Source organism: Lampetra planeri, chromosome 63, assembly GCF_965212315.1.
Source record: "Lampetra planeri chromosome 63, kcLamPlan1.2.h2, whole genome shotgun sequence".
Lineage (NCBI taxonomy): Eukaryota > Metazoa > Chordata > Hyperoartia > Petromyzontiformes > Petromyzontidae > Lampetra > Lampetra planeri.
Window position 1 is genome coordinate 3,198,803 of NC_136169.1, and position 14,858 is coordinate 3,213,660.

Sequence of the window (14,858 nt, forward strand, 5' to 3'; positions counted from 1 at the left end):
GCCTGCCACATGTCTAGGGACGATGTGACAACAGCAATACCTCACCACACCTGGGCGCAGCATGCCCATAGACTTAACTGTGATAGCTTAACTGTGATAGACTCGTTCATACTGCTGGGCGGACAGAGGCAGGGGACACGTGTTAAGAGACTTGCAGAATTACTTCATCGGTGGATGATATGGCACGGGATCGGTGGATGATAGGGCAAGCATCGGTGGATGATAGGACACGGGATCGGTGGATGATAGGGCAAGCATCGGTGTAGGAAAGGGAAACTTCTCACGTGATGAACGCACATTTGTGTGACCCATCGACCTGAGTGCTGGTAGGGCGTTGTTGCTGCCGTAAATTCCAAATCCGTCCGTGAGTCAAAGTGAAAGTCACCCACTAGCAATTACGACGGTAACGCTGTTGCAAGAGCCGTCTGAGGGGGTTGGGGGGGCCTTGGGGGGGGGGTGGGGCGGGTTGGGGAGGGTTGGGGCGGGTTGGGGGGGGGGGGTTGGGGGGGGGGGCTGGGGGGGGTTGGAGGGGTTGGGGCGGGTTGGGGGGGGGGGGGGGTTAGGGGGGGGGTTGGTGGGGGTTGGGGAGGGTTGGGGGGGGTTGGGGCGGTTGGGGGGGGGGGGTTAGGGGGGGGGTTGGTGGGGGTTGGGGGGGTTGGGGCGGGTAGGGGGGGGGGGCTGGGGTGGGGTTGGGGGGTGGTTCGGGGAGTGGGGTCGAGGTGGGATTGGGGCAGAGGTCGCAAACGGGTTTTGATTCTGTACCCGTACCCGGCCACACCAGGGTCGCAAACGGGTACCCGTACCCGTACCTGGCCGTACCCGTACCCTCAGGTGGTGGGTGTACACCCAAGAACCCATTCCAACCAAAGGTGGCCTGGTCTCAGCTAGCTGATGAAAGTTGCAAGCGAGAATTTCATCATCGCTTGCGGCTGGGGTTGGCATCGTCCCCCACTCCTCCAGATGTCGAGGGTAAATGGGCGAGGTTATGGACTGTGACTCATGCAGCTGCAATGGCTGACCTGCCTACGATCCATCCTGGGCTTAACCGGGCTGGACAAAGTCCTATCGGTGAGCTCCTCCAGCAGGCAAGGCTGCGTTGGCTGGGCCATGTAGCCCGCATGCCAAGTCACCGCATGCCTAAACATCTTTTGTTCGGCCGGATCGAGGGGGCTAAACGGGCGCGGCACGGGCTAGAGAAGGGGTGGAGTGATGTGGTACAGGAGGATGTGGAGCTGAGTGGACTTGCCGATGACTGGTACCAGCGGTGTCAAGATCGGCCTCTGTGGAGGAGGCTCGTGAAGGACGCTACTGGGCAGTTGGAGGCAGTCGCCCTCCAACAACAACGGAGGGCGGAGGAGCGACGCTCACAACAACGAGCGGAGCGCTGGGTGGCTAAAAGCACAGCAAGTTGGCACAGGTGGTGCATCAGCCAGTCATCTCAGTCATCTCAGCCAGTCGACCCGTGGCACCTGGGTCTGCCCCGTGACCTCCTGCCAAGCGGGCGTTCGACACTTCACGTGGCCTCAAGATGCACATGGCCTGGCACAAGCGTCGTGGTGACGTCACCGCCACTTAGTGGCCAATGGCGGTTGTTGTTGTTGAGGGGGGGGGGGAGTTTGGTGTGGGGGATTGCGTCACCGGTGACGTCACGAGGCCTGTTCTGCTTGGGGATGAAAAGCGAACAGCTGATCGGTGAACTCCGGCTTGGGCATTTATAAACGTTGCTTTTATTATTCTCTTTTAAAAAAACACATAACAATGCGTGCTTAAATTTGTTTACAAACAAGAAGAAGAAGAGGACGTCTTTAAAACCGTCGGAATGCGCTGAAGGAGGAGGATAAAGCCCCCTAATGTCAATGGAGGAAAAGGAGTCCCTGCAGAGGCAGATTCGCTTCCTCACAGGTACGCGTCTCGTCGCTTTCACACGTCGGTCCGGATCGTTCATTTGCGTCTCCATTCGTTGGTCGTTCGATCGTTCCCCTCTTGGTATCGCTAGCCCAGACGACAGCCGATCGCCTTCGCGGGCTGCGTGTTGAGCAGGCGACAGACTCGGCTCTTCCTAATTGTTTTCATCATCGTCGTCGTAAATAGCTTCTACAGGTTATAAGACACACCCCCCTCTCCACCCACCACCCCGTTTGTGTTTTAAAGCGAAACGTGGAGAGAGTAGCGCGTCTTATAAGCCAGTAGTTGTGTACGTACAGTGGTGTACTGTACGTGTGCGTGTAAACCATCAGCGCTTGGGAGAGTGTTGCCCCCCCCCCCTCGTGTACCCCCCCTCGTGTACCCCCCCCCCCTCGTGTACCCCCCCGTGTACCCCCCCTCGTGTACCCCCCCCCTCGTGTACCCCCCCCCCTCGTGTACCCCCCCCTTCGTGTACCCCCCCTCTCGTGTACCCCCCCCCTCGTGTACCCCCCCCTCGTGTACCCCCCCTCGTGTACCCCCCCTCGTGTACCCCCCCCCTCGTGTACCCCCCCTCGTGTACCCCCCCTCGTGTACCCCCCCCCCTCGTGTACCCCCCCCTTCGTGTACCCCCCCCCCTCGTGTACCCCCCCTCGTGTACCCCCCCCCCCTCGTGTACCCCCCCTCGTGTACCCCCCCCCCCCTCGTGTACCCCCCCTCGTGTACCCCCCCTCGTGTACCCCCCCCCCTCGTGTACCCCCCCCTTCGTGTACCCCCCCCCTCGTGTACCCCCCCTCGTGTACCCCCCCTCGTGTACCCCCCCCCTCGTGTACCCCCCCTCGTGTACCCCCCCCCCCCTCGTGTACCCCCCCCTCGTGTACCCCCCCTCGTGTACCCCCCCCCCCCTCGTGTACCCCCCCCTCGTGTACCCCCCCCCCCTCGTGTACCCCCCCCCCCCTCGTGTACCCCCCCCCTCGTGTACCCCCTGTTAGCGAGTCACCTTCATAGGTGACTCGCTAACAGCACTTGCCCCTACAGCCTGTTGAGGCTACACGGGGGATCTTTGTCTTTGTGGGGAGCGGTGGCGCAGTGGTTAGTGCGCTGCGTTACGAACCCAGCGACCCGAGGAGTTCGATTCCAGCTCACGGCTGTCGCCAACCCCACTGACGATGATCTGAAACGTGCCTGGGCCCTCCCCTAGGTCGGCTCGGCCTCAAATGAGTACCTGGTGCGGTTGCGTAAACATCGCCGCTGGGGAGACAAAGGCGGCCGGGCGTGGGGCTGGCCACCCACCCCCTCGTGTTACCGGGCCCGGCCTTCATAGGTGCTCGCTAACAGCACTTGCCTCTACAGTCTGTGTCATTCATTCTTGATTTGAATCTTGATCATGAGGAGGAGGAAGCCATTTATTTGGTAAAGCCCTGTGAGCCATGTGGCTCTTGAATCGGGTGCAACCGCAACAAACAAAAAAACTAAAACATGAACAAGAAAAAGAAAACATCTTAAAGTTACTAGGCGCAAACAGAAAAATCCAGGAAAAACCAGCAAAGTCTTCCAGAAAAAGCACCGTATGCAAGTCAAACAATAACATAAGACCATTTAGATTAAAGTTATCAGTCTAACTCTGTACTACAACAAACAAATATGGCTAAACCAAAACGTTTTCGAAATCACCAAAATAAAGCTATGCAAACAATGTCACAGTGATAATTGGTTTTTTACCCTTCTATCTGGCAACAAAACTGACACCTTTTTTTAAAAAGGAGTCATGTTTACATAGACCACAATACCTGCCAGATAGAAGGGTATAAAACCAATTATATTTTTTACTGGCAAATGAGGTACCAATGGTGTTAATGCTTACCCCGAGCTCTCATACTCTGATGGTGCATTGTCTTTGAGTTGTGCTCCTTTTGGCGTCATCTGGTCCAACACCATGTGAGACTAGGCTCTAAGGAAAGCTGTCTCGGGTGTGAACCAATCAACTTCATGGACAATGCATACATTATCAGAGTTATGTTTTTTGTTTGCATTATGACCGCAGGTATTGTGGTCTATGCAAACATGGACTCCTTGTAAAAAAAGGTGTCAGTTTTGTTGCCAGATAGAAGGGTAAAAAACCAATTATCATATTTTTTATTGGCAAATGAGGTTCCAATAATGTCACAGTGATCGTTGGCACTGATTGAAATTTAACAATAACTCTACATAACATGTACTACCCAAATGTACTACCAAACAATGCGGGCACAACTAATATTTGTCTCTGTTTGTCCCTTGTGATGGTACTTTTGTTTTTTAGGATGAACTTTGAGATATATGAGGGTCTGTAATAAGGTATAGGGGCACTGACATGGGGTTAACAGGTAATGCTGTAGATTTGAAGTTTTCGTGACTGCAAGGATTTTTTTGTTTTTTTTCGGTAAGGTCACGTAGGTAATTTTTTTTAAATCGGCACACTTAAGCGGTGTGTATATTCTTGGTTCTTTCGGTAAAGTCACGTAGAAGGGAAATAATAAAATAATAAAAATATAAAACAATAAAAATTCTCACGACTTTTCGACTGCAACGGATCTGATGATGATTGCTTGTGTTGCAGTCGAAACGTGAGAATTTTTATTGTTTTATATTATTTTATTTTTTTCCCTTCTACGCGACTTTACCGAAAGAACCAATAATAAGGACGCTTGTGTTGCGCCCGAAATGTCGTGATTTAATTTATTAAATTTTTTTACCGACGTAACTTTACCGAAAAAACAAAGAGTATGTCTGGTATTAAAACCGTCGTTTTTTTTAAAACATATGTTTTTTTAAACAGATGTTTTTTTTACGCACGGTATTAGCCAAAAAATATATAAAACACGATAGGTTATATAACTTAAAATAATTTTCTCTCTCTAACCGATTAAAAAATGAAGAGATTATTTGTTAAAATGACATTAAATGCAGTTTGGTTGTAACGACTTTGAATTGCGTAGACCGCTTACGCCGCGCGCCTCGCTCGGCAATCGGCGCCGGGCGGGCTGCCACACCCGCGTGACGCGGCGCGAGCCAATGGGCGCGCGCGGACATCGCCTGTCCGCGGTGGGAAATGCAATCGGGGGTTCGCGTTTCTTAGGGTTCAATACTATTTTTAAAAATTTATCTTTTTTGTTGTGGCCAGAATCAAAGTGTGAACATCTTAACACCTCTTTCATTTCCAGAGAGGTTAAAAATATGATATTATGTTTTATTTTATTATTTTAATAAAATATTATTATTTTAATAAATAAAACATAATAAAATAATATTTATAATTATTTTATTATGTTTTATTCTATTATTTAATTATTTCCATTCTACGTGACTTTACTGAAAGAACCAAGAAGAGGGATTTCTACTCCTCCGCGCCCCACTGGAATGAATGTCGCTTAGCTGTTAATGCATGCATTTGGTCGAGCAATTGATATAAAAGCCTTCACAAGCTTCCTATAGTAAGTGGCTAAGTCAAGAAATTGCTGGACTTCCGTGACATTCTTTGGTGTGGGCCAGTCTTGCACACTCCGATTATTTTCTGTATCTGTAGCCACCCTCTCCTGACTGACTACGTGGCCCAAATATTTAACTTCTTTCTGCAAAATACAACACATGTGCGGTTTTAATCTCAGATTAGCCGCCTTCAAGCGGGGTAAGTACCTCATGCAAAGTGCTCCTCAAATGTGCTGGTGAACACAATAGCATCGTCGAAGTAATTCAAGCAAGCAGTCCCATTGGAAGCCAGCTAACACCGTTTCCACGAGTCTTTGGAACGTAGCTGGCAAAGCTTGGAGGGCCCATCGCCAAAACGTTGAACTCAAACAGTCCCCCCTGGTTAAATTTCGATTTAAAGCTTTCGTGACTGCAGGGATTCATCTTCTTGGTTCTTTCGGTAAAGTCACGTAGAATGGAAATAAAATAATAAAATAAAACAAAATGAAATATTTCTCACGACGTTTCGGCCACAACGCAAGCAGCCGTCCTCAGGTGAAGACCAGGTCTGTCGGGAAGACAGCGTCTGAATGAAACAGCGCCCTTCCCCCCCCTTCCAACCCAGCTTAAATATACGCTCCAAGCATGGTGCTGTTTCATTCAGACGCTGTCTCCCCGACAGACCTGGTCTTCACCTGAGGACGGCTGCTTGCGTTGTGGCCGAAATGTCGTGAGAAGAATTTTATTATGTTTTATTTTATTATTTTTTTTATTTCCATTCTACGTCACTTTACCGAAAGAACCAAGAAGATGAGTCCCCCTGGTGTAACAAATGCTGTTTTATGCTTAGTGGCTTCATAAAGTGCCAGTTGCCAATATCCCCAATTTTAGTCAAGCATAGAAAAAAATAATTCGCTCCCGATAATGCACCAATAGACTCATCGATTCTTGGAAGTGGGTAAGCGTCTGCAACTGACGCTTCATTTAAGCGTCTGTTAGTCGATGCAAAAGCGTGCACTCCCATCCTGATTATGTCCGCTTCTAACATGTCTTTCACACATTCCCGGATAATTATTTTCTTCTGGGATGCTCATTCTATAAGCATTTTGCGGAATGGGTCTGCCCCCCTTCCCCCCCCCCCCTCATTTAAATCACTTGCTTAATAGCATCGGCCCTTCCCAAGTCATACTTCGAATGGCTGAACACATCAGAAAATTCCGTCAGCAACCCAACGAGTGCGGCGGGCTGGTCACTCGACAACATCTCCCCCTCGTCGTTCGCTGGTGAACATGCTCCAGTCACGTTAGCGTTCTCTCCCTTTTCCACCTCCTCTACAGCTGACACGTGCGCCATCGGAGTGTGTGCATTCAACGCAACCGGTTCATCCGACGCTTTCAGCACTTGCAATACAACCGGCTGATTTCGCTTAACCACAGTGTCAGCCGCAATGAGCGGCGTGGCGAAACAGCGAGCGCAATCTCAGATGCCCGCTTCAACACCGCCTGCACGTGTGCACCTCGCGCGGATATCCCCAGATGGCCGGATGAAGGGCACGACTCCCCACGAGGTGTTTCAATCCATTCCCTGGCCGTGTCGCAGCGCGGCCTTGGAAGGTGAACCGTCCAGCGAGGCCATCTAGCGCATCAACTCTTCAAGTTGTACCCGCCCTCTGTCCGCCCACTCTGCTGCGTCCACTGTGATCCGGAAAGCCTGTAGCTGCTGCCCATGTCGTGGACTTAAGGCCGGTGGTGGCGGCCTTGCCGGTTTTGGCCTTTCGACGTCCCTGCTGTTTGCGTTGTGGCCGAAACGTCGTGAGAATTATTTTATTATGTTTTATTTTTATTATTTTATTACTTCCCTTCTACGTGACTTTACCGAAAGAACCAAGAAGATACATCTCAATAGTTTACCTTGTTTTCGTTGTTTTGCAATGTTTAACTTTGTCCCATGGTGTTTTATTCCCCACCCCCACCTCCTGCAACCCCCCTCCCTCCCCCCTGCCCCCCTTCGTCCTCACCCCACAGGTCTCATCAACGCACACAGGAGTCAGCATGGAGACGCGCCACGCTGGCCGTCGGATCACCTCTCGGGCCGTGGCCTGGTCGACCCTTCGGCCTGCACGTGGACCAACCCGGCACGCGCCCGTGTTGTCTCCTCGCCACCGACCGTCGCTTCCGTTCTGCCGCCGCCGGCGCCCGGCAGGCCGAAACGACCGGCAGCGTCCGCCCGTCTCCGTCTCGGCCCCGCCACGGCCGTGACGTCGAGCGTCCCGGCGGTCCAGGCGGCGGGGGCCGTCCCGACGAACGGCTCCGGCAAAGCCGCGGCCGTGCCGCCGGGACCGCTCGGCGTGACGCTGGCGTGCCGCAGTCCGGCGGCACCGAGCGTCTGCCGTGCGCCCAGGAAGCCCGTGATTTGCGCCGACGGGCTGTCGCGCTACTCGTGGCGACGGCCCCCGTCTGTGCGCGCCGCCCCCGCCGGCGCGAAGGCCGACGTTCCGAAGGGCTCCGCTCCGGGCCCCGCGCCGGCGTCAGTCGCGGCGGCTCGCGTCCGTGGCGGCGACAAGAAGCAGCTGCAGCAGCTGCAGCAGTTGCAGCAGTTGCAGCAGCAGGCCACGAAGCTGCGCAGCAGCACGCCGCTGTCGGCCCGCTCGAAGGCGGCCACCGCCGCCGCCGCCGTCGCCGGCACCAAGTACGTGTGGACGGGCGCCACCGCCGGACGCGGCGGCCCGCTCGCCGCCTCGCCTGCGTCCGGTGTTTCGCCCGGCTGGGGCTTGTCTCCCGTGATGCGGTCTCGACGGACGGACGCCGAGTCCACCGAGGTCGGTTCGGCGACGTCGTCGGCCGGCGCCACTATCGCCGCGGCGGCGGCAGCGACGGCAAAGCCGCAGAAGGGACGTCCGCCGCGATTTACGGCCGCTCCTGAAGCCGCTTCTCCCGCCGCGGTGCGTCCCGGAACCTCGCGCTACAAGTGGAAGTCGAGCGGCGGCGACGGTGGCGGCACTTTGAGAACGCCCTCGCCGTCCGCGGCCGCCGCCTGCCCCTGCGCGACGATTTTGGCCCCGGCGAGGAACCGGACGAAGTTCGTGCGGCGCAGGAGCGTGCTCTACGCCACAGCGGCCACGCCGCGCGTCACCGGGAAGGTGGCGCTCAGGACCAGGTGCCTGTAACCGCCGCTGACCCGGCTGACCCAGTGACCCGGGTCAACCTGGTCCACACCCATCCGACACGTGTATTCTCTTGAGTCTTGGCCCAACAGTCGGATGGAACAGTGGCGAAGTGGTTAGCTTTGCTGTGCTACAAAATCCACCCGCCCGATTTCGATTCTCGGTCACGCCGAACAGTCGTTGCCCTTCCCCGTTTCCGCCTCGCCAGCCCGCATAGACCAGCACGGCGAAGTATGGTCAAACAAACGCAGTCAACCCCCACGATGTGTGACAAGACGTGGGGAGGTCTTCATCCATTGGAGGATAGAGAATGGCTGGAATGAACACGTAGATAAATATATGCCCTGCGTACCTTGTGGCTCATGGACATACTAAGGGATTCATATTCTTGGTTCTTTCGGTAAAGTCACGTAGAAGGGAAATAATAAAATGATAAAAATAAAACATGATAAAATTCTCACGACGTTTCGGCCACATCGCAAGCGGCCGTCCTCAGGTGAAGAACAGAGCTGTCGGAAAGACAGCATCCTAATGAACACTGCTAAGCTTGGCAGCGTATTTTAAGCTGCCAAGCTTAGCAGTATTCATTAGGATGCTGTCTTTCCGACAGCTCTTCATTCTTCACCTGAGGACGGCTGATTGCATTGTGGCCGAAACATCGTGAGAATTTGATTGTTTTATTTTTACAATTTTATTATTTCCCTTCTACGTGACTTTACCGAAAGAACCCAGAATATGAATCCCTGCAGTCACGAAAGCTTTAAAACGAAAAATTCTAAGGGTTTTTTCTACATGGCTGGTAACGTCATCAAGAAGCTAAAACACACGCACGCGTTATACCACGCTACGTTGCGATGCGAGAGACGCTGCGTATTGCAGCTGTGATGGTTGAACGGTTAGAAAGCACCGATGATCAACCATTCATTCGTTTTTGAGCGCACGTTTTCTCTCTCCCGCCCGAGTTCGCGTGAACCTCGCTCGGTTTGAGAGGTGTGTTCACCCTCGGCTGTCACACTTCAACGGTGCGGCGTGCTTTTGCGTTTCAGAGCCCTTGCATTTCAGGGGTTGCGTGCTCGGCAACTTGGCGATTCAATAAATAAATACAGCGGGGTGGGAAAAAGCAAGAATAGTTTACATTTTTACGGTAATTATACGTCTTCCAGCGAGCGTCGCATTGCCGCTCATAACACATCATAACGCTATTCAAAACTCGCATGGTGATTCATAATAACGGTTACACCTAAGCGCTGGCGCCAATCATTTCGTGATGTACTTTTGTTTTCTAACAACATTTTGTCGTGGGTCCCCCGCCCTTCCTGCGCCCACCACCACCATGACTGCCATCGCCAAATGAGGGGGGGGGGGGGCCCTCGCGGACTTTATCCCACAACAGCCAACGCGCCCAAGAAGCTCAACTTGAACGGCGCCCCGGCCCAATAATAACCCCGTCGCCGAGATTAACCGGCGGTGAAATTAATGACAAATGTACCAAAAGTTTCGTGGGAGGGGTGCCGGGAGATGGGGGGTGGTGGTGGGTTTCTTCTAACGAGGGATTCGGTTTCAATCCCACCGTGGGATTTGCAGACCGGACTCTAATATTAGACAGTGCGTGCACTATTTGCCAAAATGCGCTTTGTATTTTACCCCCCACCCTCGCTTTCGCCCGCTGCCACCCCCCGCTGCCCGCTTTGCCCCCGTGACCTTAATGAGCTGCCCGACACGAACGGGCCGGCCTGGTGGGTGGGTGCCCTAGTGGCCGGGTGCCCTGGTGGCGCTAGCGACGACGCCGCCGCCGTGACAATCTCTTTCTGCTGCTGGCTTTGCCGCAGGTACAAGCTGGTGCGGCAGCCGTGGGGCCCCGTGTCCCCACGCATGCCACGGAGCGGGCCGCACGCGCGCGGAGACTTCATGATGCGGTGCGTGCCCGTCGAACGCGACGCAGGCGGCGAAAGATTCCTCCTGGCCGGAATGCCTCCACTAGAGGGGGCCCCAGACAAGAGGAAGTTTGGGCAAACTCTTCCACGCTAGGGGTGTGCGGCTGGTAGGGCTGTAGGTCGGGTAGGGGTGTAGGAGTGGTAGGCCTGGTAGTCCTGGTAGGGCTGTGGGTCGGGTAGGGGTGTAGGGGTGGTAGGCCTGGTAGGGCTGGTAGGGCTGTGAGTCTGGTAGGGGTGTAGGGGTGGTAGGGATGTGTGGAGTAGTGGGGCTAATAGGGCTGTAAGGCTGGTAGGGGTGTAGGTACACAGTGTTGGTGTACGGTGCTTTTTCTGCAATATTTTGCTGTCTTTTCTTGGATTTCCTGTTTGCACAGTTACTTTAAAATGTTTTCTTGTTCATGTTTTTGTTTTTTTGTTTGTTGCGGTTGCACCCGATTCAAGAGCCGAATGGCTCACAGGGCTATACCTAATAAATGAAACTTGAAACTTGAGGTGTGATCGGGGTGGTAGGGGTGTAGGTGTGGTAGGAGGGCGGGTGAGGTCGTAGGGCTGGTAGGTGTGGTCTGTGTGGAGGCTCTTAGAGCTGGTAGGGGCGATGAATGTTGGGAACCACGGGTTGAGAGCGAGCGGTCGAGAGTGAGCTCCGCGCGTGTCTCCCGCAGGAGGATGAGCGTCATCAAGTCGCGGCCCCAGGCCGACCTGACCCAGACGCAAAGCAGGTGCGGCTTTCCCTGTGCGCAGTGCGTGTGTGTGCTGTGTTGTGCGTGCGTGTGTGTGTGCGCGCTGCGTTGTACTGTGCGTGCGTGTGTGCTACGTTGTGCCGTGCGTGTGTGCTGTGTTTTGCTGTGCGTGTGTGCTGTGCGTGTCTGTGCTGTCCTGTGTCTGTGCTGTCCTGTGTGTGTGTCCTGTGTGTGTGTACTGTGTGTGTGTGTATGCTGCGTTGCATTGTGCTGTGCGTGTGTGTGCTGAATTGTGCTCTGCGCGTGTGTGCGAGCTGCGCTCACTGTGCCGGGCACGTGCGTGCGCTGCGCTGTGCCGTGCGCGTGTGTGCTGTTTGATCAGTGATTACACCGTGTGCGTGGTGTGTTCACGCTGGTGGTGTGCGTGGCGTGCGTGTGGTACGTTCAACGCTGATTAATTGGATCATTGATTTGATTTGTGCTTTCGGTAAAGTCACGTAGGTAAAAAATGAAATTAAAATTAATAAAAAATAAAAACAATAAAATCACGACGTTTCGGAGGCAACACAAGTTTCCGTCTTCAGGTGAAACTGTCACAGTGAAAAATCTGGATCAAGTGTTTTTATTTTTTTAATTAATTTTAATTTCATTTTTTACCTACGTGACTTTACCGAAAGAATGAAGAGTATGAATCCTTGCAGTCAAATCTAGAATTGATTGGTGCTGCTTCTCGCGTGTAACACACACACACACGCACGCACACGCACGCGTGCGCCTCCCCCACAGCGCCGACGTGTGGTGGGGCCGGAGGTGCCTGCGACTCATTGGCGGCGTGGCCTACAGCGTGACGGCCCAGCGGCTCGCACGAGCCGGCCACGCGCGGCCACCGTCACAGCAGCAGCAGCAGGGCCAGGGAGCGGCCTCATCGCCCGCTAGGACCCCATCGCCAGCTCGCTCGCGAGCCAAAGGTATGGGGGGGGGAGATCGGTGGGGCCGGGGGGTTGGGGTGGTATCAGAGGTCGCAACCGGGTACCCGATACCCGTACCCTACCCGATACCCGGCTACCCGTACCCGGCCGGGTACGGGTAGCCGTTTGCGATCCTGGTGCGGCCGGGTACGGGTAGGCCGTGAGTCACTGGTGAGTCACCGTTTGTCACTCATTTCAGGTAGGGTACGGGTAGGGAACGGGTACCCCTACCCGGCTGGGTACGGGTACGGGTACCCATTTGCGACCCTGGTGCGGCCGGGTACGTGTAAGGAATCAAAACCCGCTTGCGACCTCTGCGGTGAGCACGCTGGACTCGCAGCGCTGGAATTCGCAATCTACAGGTCGCCGGTTCGGCTCTCGTCTCCCCACCCCCCCACCCCCCCCCGCGCGTCGGTTGACAAGACGGGTGCGAGCTGCCAAAAGAATCCCCTTCCGTCCAAGTCAGCTGTTCAATTTCTAGATTTGAAGCTTTCGTGACTGCAAGGATTCATACTCTTAGGTTTGTTCGGTAAAGTCACGTGGGTAGAAAATAAAATTTAAAAATTACTAAAAGTGATAATATAAATAAAATAATAAATCACGACGTTTCAGAGGCAAAACAAGTCTCCGTCATCAGGTGGGACCGTCACAGCTAGATTTGCTGTATCAAGTGAGGCAGGGATTCCAAGATACAAGTTCTTAAATACAAGTTAAGGGGGGAGGAGGGGCTTATCTGAATGTGGTAGCCAATGAATGGAACGTATTGGGAGGGGGGGCGGGGCTAAAAGAGAGTGCATGTGGAACTGTTAGTGCACCTGTTGGTGCACATGCTAGAAGAGAACGAAAATGCCCATGTTGTTTTACCCAGCGTTGGTTGACAATCAAATACAAAAAGGAGAGTACTGTTAAAAGCTGGGGATATTAACACTCGGTAAAGTAAAATAGTGCCTGTCAAATAAGATGGTCCAAAAATGTGTAGTTACATCTTTTTTGCATCAGCTGTTCAAATAGCCAATTGGCTTTCAGCACCGAACGTGGAACCTCTGCAACGAGCGGCAAGTACGCTCGGCTCCCGCGTGTTGGGTTCCTTAACCCTTTCCCATTCCGATGACGTACACCGAAATAGAGTTGCTTTATCGGTACCGAGGCACCTATCGTAGGGTGCGGTGGTGTCGCTACGGTTCTGTGCGGTGAGCAACACTGTCTTTAAAAACAACGGCGTGACGTCGCCTCTCTGAACGGGGACCCACCCTGCAACTTGCAGACGTCACGGAAGGGAAAAGGCTGAAGCCATTGATTTGTCGTGCACATGTTGGACGATCACCGCCCCTCCGCCCCCCTCCCCACCGCCTGCTCCACCTTCTCGACCCCCCCCCTCCCCTGCCCTCCCCCCCCACGCAGGAGGCAAGACGCTGCACGTGTACGTGAACCAGGGCGGCGTGCGCTACTCGGCGAGCCACTCGGGCAAGAAGCTGCGTCGACTGCACTCACCGAGTAGGGCACCCACCGCTGACAGTCCCTGGCGTACTAACCGTGCCACCCGTAACGCCTGGTATACAGGCGGCCGTGGGTTCCATCCTGACCCTGACGCCTGTATATTTTTGGAGTTTGCATGCTCCGTCTCGCCGTGGCCGCGTGGATTTTTCTACGGTTTTTCTCTCCCCATTGAGCGATCATTTGTGAGAGCCAGGTCGCTTGTGAAAAAGAGCCAACGTAGCTCAGTGGGCCTTAGCTGGTGAAATAGAAAAGTGTTTACTTTAATATTCCGTACGACGACGGCGGTGGCACGGTGCCGCCCGACCGATGCAGTAGTGTAGCGGTTAGCGCTACGCTGCACTACGAACCTGGCGACCCGGGTTCCATTCCCGCTCACGGCAAACACCAGTGACGATTATCTTAACTGGTCCTGGGCCTCCCCTAGTTCGACTCAGCCTCAAATGAGTACCTGGTGCGGTGTGTAAACATCGCCGCTAGGGAGACAAAGGCAGTCGGGCGTGGTGCTGACCACCCACCCCCTCGTGTACCGTTCCGGCCTTCATAGGTGCTCACTAACAGCACTTGCCCCTACAGTCTGTTAAGGTTATACGGGGGATCTTTGTCATTGTGCGTGGCGGTGGTGTAGCAGTTTGCGCGCTGCACTACGGAGCCTGACGGCCCGAGTTCGATTCCCGCTCACGGCCAACACCAGTGACGATTATCTGAACCGGTCCCGGGCTTCCCCTAGGTCGACTCAGCCTCAAATGAGCACCTGGTGCGGTGCGTAAACATCGCCACTGCGGGGACAAAGGCGATCGGGCGCGGTGCTAACCACCCACCCCCTCGTGTGCCGCAGTGCCGGCCTTCATAGGTGCTCGCTAACAGCACTTGCCCCCAACTGTCTGCTAAGGCTACACGGTGGTGAAGGGGATCTTTGTCTTTGTGCGCGTGTTGCAGGGCTGGGGGCCAGCACGATGTTCTTCGCTCGATCGCCGGCGACGCTCAGCCCCGGCAACCTCTCATTCTCGGCCAGCAACAACAACAGCAGCAGCAGCCGCGTCCTCGCCTCGTGAGTCGCCCCGCAGTTAAACCTTCCGTCCCCCGTCACGTCGTAGTCAAGGAAGCGTATTGTTAAATAAATACATCTTCTTGGTTCTTTCGGTAAAGTCACGTAGAAGGGAAATAATGAAATAATAAAATAAAACATGAGGACGGCTGCTTGCGTTGTGGCCGAAACGTCGTGAGAATTATTTTATAATGTTTTATTTTATTATTTTATTATTTCCCT

General features: G+C 54.1%; 1 protein-coding gene across 1 annotated transcript in view; it reads left to right on the forward strand.

Annotated features, from left to right (window-relative positions):
• Positions 1 to 1,638: 1,638 nt before the first annotated feature.
• Positions 1,639 to 14,858, forward strand: part of LOC144736872 (uncharacterized) — a 37,772-nt gene continuing 24,552 nt past the window's right edge. The window contains exons 1-7 of the mRNA XM_078619529.1: positions 1,639 to 1,902; positions 7,374 to 8,505; positions 10,342 to 10,428; positions 11,109 to 11,165; positions 11,913 to 12,094; positions 13,496 to 13,588; positions 14,528 to 14,639. Of these exons, the coding sequence (XP_078475655.1) occupies positions 1,851 to 1,902; positions 7,374 to 8,505; positions 10,342 to 10,428; positions 11,109 to 11,165; positions 11,913 to 12,094; positions 13,496 to 13,588; positions 14,528 to 14,639 (1,715 nt within the window). The 5' untranslated portion in view covers positions 1,639 to 1,850. The remainder of the gene's footprint in view (positions 1,903 to 7,373; positions 8,506 to 10,341; positions 10,429 to 11,108; positions 11,166 to 11,912; positions 12,095 to 13,495; positions 13,589 to 14,527; positions 14,640 to 14,858) is intronic.